At 36.4% G+C, this 8,834-nt stretch overlaps 1 protein-coding gene and 1 pseudogene across 1 annotated transcript in view; one reads left to right on the top strand and one right to left on the bottom strand.

Moving 5' to 3' along the window:
• Positions 1–8,834, bottom strand: part of TERF1 (telomeric repeat binding factor 1) — a gene marked incomplete at its 3' end in the record, with an annotated part of 29,828 nt that overhangs the window by 17,299 nt on the left and 3,695 nt on the right. Inside the window, exons 2-4 of the mRNA XM_011366934.2 lie at positions 7,186–7,281; positions 1,812–1,933; positions 346–432 (exon numbers count right to left, since the gene is read on the bottom strand). Coding sequence (XP_011365236.1) covers positions 346–432; positions 1,812–1,933; positions 7,186–7,281 — 305 coding nt within the window. The remainder of the gene's footprint in view (positions 1–345; positions 433–1,811; positions 1,934–7,185; positions 7,282–8,834) is intronic.
• LOC111744118 lies at positions 5,547–5,665 on the top strand (annotated as a pseudogene).

Raw genomic sequence — 8,834 nt, 5'->3', positions numbered from 1 at the left:
GCCCTGAATTTAGACAAAAGTATAAAATAGCAGGTTTCAAAGACAAAGACAAAAAAGAGAGTGAAAATATCTCAATACTTTTTTATATTAAATGTTAAAATTATTTTTTTAATATATTGGGTTAAATAAAATGTTATGAAAATTAGTTTCACTTGTTTCTTTTTACTTTTTTAATGTGGCTACTAGGAAACTTAAAATCACATGTGACTTGCATTATATTTCTGTTGGACAGCACTATCCTTTGCTGTTTAAAGATAAATCATTCCTTATCCCTCTGATGTTCTTTGAACATTCCTCATTCTATATAAACAGTTCTAAAATTCTGATTCTAATTTAAACAATTACCGTGTTAGAATCTGAATCACCAAATATTCTTTCAAAGACTTCTTCTGCTTCCTTAAAATCGCCACTTTCAATACAAACAGCTATAGCCTAAAAGATAGGATGACAAATACACACCTCAGATCGCTTTTCAAAATATCTAATTGTTGTTATATAAAAAAAATTTTCAAAGGTAAAATAACTGTGGTTTAAAAAGACAGAAAAAATTTTCATTGGCCTGTTGCATATTTACTAATAAACACCCAGCATTCTCTCTCTTTCTAATTTAGGCTAAATTAAAGGCAAGTAATAATAAATAAGTTAGGAGCTACATTATGTATACTTAGGACCCAGCTACGTATTTTGAACAAATAGAAAATGAGAGAGGAGTCAGATGGTATTTGTGATACTTAGGATATATAAAATTTGCTAGTTAGGGTCCCTGTAAAATTTCTAATAGAAACAAACCCAGGAAGGCAGATGCTTTCGAATAATCATTTTATAAATTGGCCTTTTTGATAACGAATGTGGTAGATATGGGACCATTACCATCTAAGTAGCTTTGTAAACTTGGGCAAATTATTTAAGTTTTTGGTGCCTCAGTTGCCTTACATGTAAAAGGTTGAAAATAATAGTACCTATTTCATAGGGTTGTTCTGAGGATTACAGTTATATATGAAAGTGCTTAGAACAGTATCTGGCGAATAGTAAAAAATACATTACACGTTCACTATGTATTTCATGGTAATGCAACTTTATACTAGAAATTAACAAAGGCCTGCTTCCTCTAGAGCCCTCCCAAATTGGGGTAAAATAACAAATCTCGGCCCTGGGTAGAAATTCTTAAAAGAAGCAGTCATTTTTCTGCCCATTCTTTTCAGGTCTTAATTCTACTTGACGGTCATTACACTGTCAATGATTCTTAGGAAAGTGGGCCACTACATGGGTTTTCTATCCAACAATAAAAAATTCTTTTTTAAATAAGGAAAAGTTTATTTATCTAACAAAATCCCTATTTTTTGGGATCCCTTATATTTGCTTTGTCTGTTAGCAAAACATACTTTTCTTATTATATCTTTGAACGGCTTTTTTGGCTTCTCACTCTTTAATAGGCTACTCCTAAAATTCTATGTAGTTAAAACTTTACATTTTCAAAACTACATTAATCACAAAAATCCATTTAGTTTTTAATCCAATATTCTACTTTTTTCATATTTATAATCTTTAAATAAAAAATGAGAGAGCGCAAATCACAGGTTTTGAAAGTTGCTTGATCTTTAAATAGATGCCGCACATTTTCGGAAGTGAGGGAAATCGACGCTTAGGCAACCAACATTAAAGCGAAGGTCAAATTTCTAGAGGATGAGTACATTAACTTTTACTCTGGGTTTACCGCGCAACTTCTATCAAGTGGCTCTTAATTTCTTCAGATGTCATACCTTTATTTTCTAGCAAAATAATAATTTTAAATACAAAATTAATACTCATACCTGAATTTTAATTAAATTCTCTATTTCTTCATGAAGTTTGTCATGTTCTTTTTCAATTGAAGCCCAAATCATCAGGGCTGATTCCAACGGTGTAATTCGTTCATCAGTTTCAAATTGTGCATCTTTTAAAACCAGCACAAAAACAAGCAACTTAGAAAGCTAAGTAGAACCTTAGTTTGTCAATTTTTAAAGATTCATTTCTTTAGGTATTTACTGAGTGTATTTTACCTGCCAGGCACTGTTTTTGTATATACCAGTTTAGGGAAGTGATTTAATTTTTCAAGTTAGTTTCCTTATTAAAATCAACTTTAACAATGAAAAAAGCTAGATGAGTTTACGAAACATCTGAAGCTTTTCTTTACTAAAATATTGATTTCAAGAGCTAAAGCAAGCTATATTGTACATAAGGTGTCACAGTAAAAGCTCTTAAACGGTCCCAAGTCTAACTGCATTATAACAAGCCTCTAGAACATGAAATGAGTTTATTTTGAATTCGATTTTAGCCTATACTACTTGAAATCCTTGTGAATATTTGAAAAAGGCTCCTTCAAGAAGTTATTTCTCTACCAACATTCTTCTAATCACCAAGGCTTAAAGTCTGAGAAGCCACTGTCTCACTCCTTCCTCTTTGTCATCACCATATCCAATCTGTTGCAAAAGATTGTAGAGTGGTTTAAAATACTTGACTTTGGAGTTTATTCTAGACCCATCATGTACTGCTTGTGTGGTGTTGAAAGTTTTTTCACCCTTCTAAACCTCAATTTCTTCACCTACAAAATAGTGAAAGTAAATACTATCTCATAGGAGTTATGTGAATATTTAACGAGATATTTGCACGACTGTTAAACTTTCTTAAAACAGATCAAAGACTCACAGTAGCTGATAACTACTTAGCAAATTACAAACACCTCGGTCTGACATTCAGAACCTTCACTATGTATGTCCTACATCTATAATCTATAATTCATTCATTCAATAAATACTGAGCACTCACTATGAGCAGGCACTTGCCTAAAAACTGGACTATCTCAGTGAATAAGACTAAGCCCCTATTCTTAGGATGCTCACAATGCTAACGACAGATAGACAAATTAACAAGTTAACAGATAATTTAACTTCAGAGTAATAAAGGCTAGTAGAGAAAAGGGTACTAGGAACCCAGAAAGATGGTGGAGGGGCTCTTTCAGGTAGGGCAGGTGGGAGAGGCCTCTCTCCAGAAGTGAGGGGGAAGGAGAGCCAAGATCAGCACAATGTGAAGCAGAAGCAGCAGTCACACAAATATCTACAGGAAGAGTGCTCCACAGGGACCATCAAGTGCAGTGTCCTGATAGGAGCCTGGTGTTCAAAAGGCAGAAGGGAGGTCAGTCTGCCAAGAGCAGTGGGCAAGCGGGATGCATGCCAGCTGTGATAACGGAGAAGGGACGGAGTGTCTGGGAACTCTGAATGGACAACTGGCTGGTGGACTGGATGTGAAGTGTCAGGAAAAACAAAGGAGTCTCAGATTTTAACAGCTGGAGGAAGGGACTGCCACTTACTGACATAGGAAGCCTGGGTGAGGAGCAAGTTGTGGGAGTTAAACATGGAAATCAGGAATTCTACTTTCCAGGTAAACTATAGTTTGATTCTCCAAATAACTGTTTTTGTTTTGCCTAGAATGCCATTTTCACATTCCAATGAAATCCATCAATCCTTTTAGGTTTAGAGCAAACTCTACCTCCTTCTTGAATTCCTTCCTTACTCTAGCTAAGTGACTAGGAAATTTCTTTTCTCTAAATCTCTTGTATCATTATTCCTATCTGTTATACCTTGTAGTGTTTTATACTTACACTTACTTAATAATCTCATTAGCTTTGCAGTGTCATGAAGGCAGCAAATCTCTTACGTACTCTATAATGCATAATGATTATATTTCAAAGTTTGAAACAGGAGCTATTTACTATATTCCTCCCAATCCCCACATACACTATTAGTTCCATAGCAACTATGTAGCAAACATACTTAAGAGAATTTCCTTTTTCCCTCTGAAAAATTACAGGGAACATGCAATTTAATATTAGCGGTTTCAATGATTTCTACTTCATTTCTTGTTGCTCTTTCCTAATTCTTTCTCCAATATTTTAGATATAAAAATATATCCATTCATATACCACGTCTCTTTATATTCCAGGCTCTGTACCAGATACTTAAGATGCAAACAAAGAAAAAGTGTCTGCCCTTATGGGACTTATATGTGAACTATGAGAGACATTTAGACAAACCAGTGTGACTGGTACTTTACTAAAATTATGTATTATGCCAGATGCCTAGGTGTACCCCCCACCCAAGATTAATTCAATTAGCATAGGACAGAGGCCACACATTTCTATTTTCTAAGAACTCTCCAGGAGAGTCCAGTGTATCAGAGTAACGGAGTATTAGCTCGGAGAAGGGATACTAAAATACAGTCCTTCATGAAAGAGAAGTTATCCAAAAAAAAGAAAGAAAGAAAAAGAAAGAGAAGCTATTCGAACTGGGACATTAAGAATAACCAAGTGAAGAGGACAAGGGTGAGGAGAACATTTCAAGAAGATGGAGCAGAAGGCGAGGTGTACAAGACATTCACACTCATAGTTAACAGTTACTGAGGCCCTATTATGTGTCGGGCACTGTGCTAAGTGCTTAACACACAGTAGCTCTTTTACCCAATTTCTTTAAAAGAGTACACAATATTACCAACCTTATTTTATAAAGGAGGATTTGAGATCTAGAGGTCACACAGTTAGCAAGTGGTAAAAGCAGACACCGGCACCCTTAACAACTTAGTGTCTCGAAAAAGGTGCATTTCGGGAATGACAAGATGGCTGGCGTGGCTGGAGTACCTGCCGAGAAGCAGTGAAATGGAAACGCAAAGGCAGATTCCCCGATGCTCCTTCATTTCATATTTTTCTTTCTTCTAAAACCTCATTTTAATATTTGTCTTTCCTAATAAGTCCTTCTTGACTGACATTATCTAAGCCTTCTTTCTAATCCATCTTCCTCCTTCTAACTGTGAGGTACAGAAAAAATGTATATGCTAGATCTTCAAAATATTTACGATGTAGAGCTTCATTTTCAGGTAGGATGTAGGCTACCGCAGCAGGCCAATGCTGAGTACAGCTGGAAGAAAATCGAATAAACTGCAAAAACATGCTGCTATAGACATGAGATAGCTGTGGAAGCAATGAGAACCAGATGCACTACAATTCCAGAGAGAGAATTTTGAGGTGAGCTGAAGATCTGTAGCTGTTTTCTTCCCTGAGCTCATTTATTTTCAAGGCTGGGCATCCAGTTTACTCCAGGCAGGCAGATTTTACTGCGGGTAGAGAAACAAGAAAAGCTTCTTTTCTGGTGGTTTCCTTGGGGCAAGCTTGTTGGACTGGAAACCTGAAGAACTGAAAACACAGGTTTCTCCTCAGGGGATATTTGCTGGGTTCTGGGGCAATGCAAGAAGCCAGGGTGGAAAAGGTAGGAAATCTCTCAGAGTCTCACAGATCCTAAGAGATAAAGTCCTATGAAAAGAAGAGCCTGCCATAAACAAACATCTCCCCTTGGAGACATCTGCCAGATCTTAAAGCTCTCTGTGGTGTAGGAGACTAAAGCTATTACTGTAGCCCCCGGCCATATGGCATTGTTGAGCAGTTAAAATATGGCTATTCCAATCTGAGATGTGTTTTAAGTATAAAATACATACCAGATTTCAAAGATTTACTAAAAAAAGTCTATGGCCATGCCACCCTGAACGTGCCCAATCTTGTCTGATCTCGGAAGCTAAGCACGGTCAGGCCTGGTTAGTACTTGGATGGGAGATCACCTAGGAAGACCAGGTGCTGTAAGCGTTAACAAAACAAAACAAAACAAAAAACACAAAGATTTACTGAAAAAAAAAGAATGAGTAAAATACCTCCTTAACATGTTTTATATTGATGTTGGCATATATTTTAGAGATATTGGGTTAAATGAGGTATTGCTAAAATTAATTCTACCTATTTCTTTTGACTTTAATGTAGCTATTACAAAATTTCCAATTACATATTATATTTCTGTCAGGAAGTGCTGCTATACAGCGACTACTAAAAAAAAATACAAAAGTGTATGTTTAACTGAAAACCTAATATGAAAATTGAAGTTTTAAATGCTGTCTCGTCTAAGTCCATTATGGCGAAATATATTGATTCTTGGTAATTGACCCTGGCCTAGTATGTCTAAGACAAAATGGGATTCTGATGTATTTCAAGATTAAACCACACACAAAAATCTGAATATTTTTCCACTTCCCTTTTTTTTTTTTTTTTTGGAGGAAGGGTTTTTTGGGCACTTGAGAATATTCTGTCACCTTTAATTACAGAACTACTCTGCTAACAACCATGCTAACCTGTGGTCTGCGTGGTCAGGAACTCACCCGCTGTGTCCCCGTCAGCTCGTCTTCTTCAGCAGCAGGCCCAGACCAACCTCCAATTCTACCTCCCCTACATCTACTCTGCTTCACGTCCTATCCACCTGGGGGCCTGGCACCGACTCCAGACCTACCCTCACCCCCAACACAAAGCGTGCTACAGGAGCCAGAGCTAGACTGCGAGATGTGCTAACACACTGGGATTCTGTGGAACACAACATGTGTATAAGTGAGCAGTTTCACGGAAGTACTGCCTACCACTCAGGACTATTGGCAAAGCATTTTGTAAATTGTAAAAATTCGAATAACTATGTAGTTATTCGAATCAAAAGGTCTTTTAAATCATCATGTTGTAAGATCAGCCATTATTGATAAACTGAATCATTTAAGTTCATTTAAGATTGCCCATAACAATCTTAAATGAACTATGGGGACAAGGGAGAGAGCAGTTACAGCTATAGGTCATATCCCTTATATAAATAAGTGCTGAAATCAAGTTCAAATAAGAGGCTTCAAATATCAGTAAAAAATGGAGTAGGTATGATAGTAAGAGTTACCACAAAGTTCCCATGCAGGTTTAACATAAAGTCTCCATGATAAAGCCCACGAAGCCTAGTACAGCAGCATCAGAATAACCTGGGAAACTGTTAGACATCACCCCAGGGCCACTTGACCATCCTATTGAATCAGAAACTCATGGAGGGGAAGGGGCCTCAGCATTCTGCTTTTTTTGAACAAGTCCTTTCACATTTCTGAAATAGACTAAAGTCTGAGAACCAATGCTCTAAGATATGGGCTATGATTTCTTTTACTTCCTTTAGATATGCTTGTGTGTAAATGTATACAACAAACACATGTGGGCAACTCTCAAAAACAAATGACAGCTCCCATCTGTTTCTTCTCATTGTCTTACCTTTAGACATAGATTGATATATTTACAATATAAGATAAAAACTCATTTACCAAGGCTTTTTCCTGCTGCAATTCTTGTCAAAAACTGACATATGTATATAGTTCTCAACTGATAAGCTGTAAGACTGGAGAGTCCATGAATAATAGCTGAAAAAGAAAAAAGTGAATTTTATTAAAACCTTGACCCAGCAGTCCCTATGTGGTTTGTTGAGAAAATAGGTGTAAACATCATGCGAAAATTATCATAAATTTAGAGCTGTATGCTTTTAGACAACTTAAAAAAAATCTGAATAAAAAAAAGCAATAAACACTTGCAAAATGAAACTGATATTTCACATGTAGAGTATTGAGAACTATTTTCACAGGTAGCACTCTAGTGAAAAGGGAGAGATACAGCAAACTGTAAAATGTGTCAAATCCTAATCTGGAACCTTATTTTATGCCTTAAAACTAACATTATAGGCAATATTTTATATTATTTCTGTCAAGGTTTCAGTTGAAAGGCTGTTCAGTTTATAAAGCTTCATTTTAAATACATGTTTATTAATATTAATCTCTCAGATATCTGAATGCCCACCTAGATGTTACACTAGGCAGTGGGTATGTACAGTGGTGAGTAAACCGTAATTCTGGACCTCAGCAAGTTTACTACCACGTAGCAATGAAAGACGCATGACTGAACACCTAAAGGAAAAAGGTAGAGAAAACCAAAAAAGACAAGTATAGAATGCTATGGAAACAAAGAGACATTGCAGTGTGAAGCTGGAGGGAGGCGGAATCAGGGAGGGCTTCTCTAAGGAAATGTTTAAAGACCCAAAGATGCCACTGTTAGCATTATACTTCACCCAGAGCTTTTAATTTAACCTATAAAAAGGTTAAATTAACTAGCAAACCGAAAAGCAGTCCTGCAGCCACTAAGCAGATAAGACAAATAAATATGCTTATTTGTATTTATTTCCTCAATTCTAAAATGCCATTGTCTTAAACTATACTTGCAATTATCTTAGCCATATATATCCATAATATAATTGAATAGGATTCAAGGACAGCACAAAATTTAAATAGAATTTAAACATAATTCATTCACTATTTACTGAACATCGACTGCTAGCCAATGTTAGGGACGGACAACTGAATGAAGAGATAGCCAGTCCCTGCCCTGGATGATGGTTTTAGTCTAAGAGAGCACAAATTAAAAAGTTATGCAAGTGACTAATTAAAATTTTATTTAAGTGCCACAATGAGTAAGTATGGTATGGGGCAAAGTGAAAGAAATATCTAATCGAAGGGAAGAAAGTCAGACCTTTCTATATTTACTTCTCTCCACATTCAACTCTGTCAACTACATGATAACTGGATATCCTAGATACCACTGCCGCTCTATTCTTTCTAATGATAGGCAATATATAAAACAAACAAGGAAGACCTACTCCAGATGAACGTGTGACTATCTTCTTTCTCCATACCAGAAACCAAACACTGCTCACAGTAAAACACACAAGGATCTAATGACTAGCAACGACAGGGGCTGTATTTAGGCACTTATTACAATACCAGGTGCTACTCTAAGCACTTTATACCAGTGGCTTTTAACTGGGGGTGCTTTTGTCTCTTAGAGGACATTTAGCAATGTCTGGAGACATTGTCATGAGTAGAAGGGGGAGGTACACGGTCAGAGATGCTGCTAAACATCCTGTAAC

The sequence above is a fragment of the Pteropus vampyrus genome, unplaced genomic scaffold, assembly GCF_000151845.1.
Source record: "Pteropus vampyrus isolate Shadow unplaced genomic scaffold, Pvam_2.0 Scaffold127, whole genome shotgun sequence".
Taxonomy (NCBI): Eukaryota; Metazoa; Chordata; class Mammalia; order Chiroptera; family Pteropodidae; genus Pteropus; species Pteropus vampyrus.
This window is presented reverse-complemented; position numbering and strand designations above follow the sequence as displayed.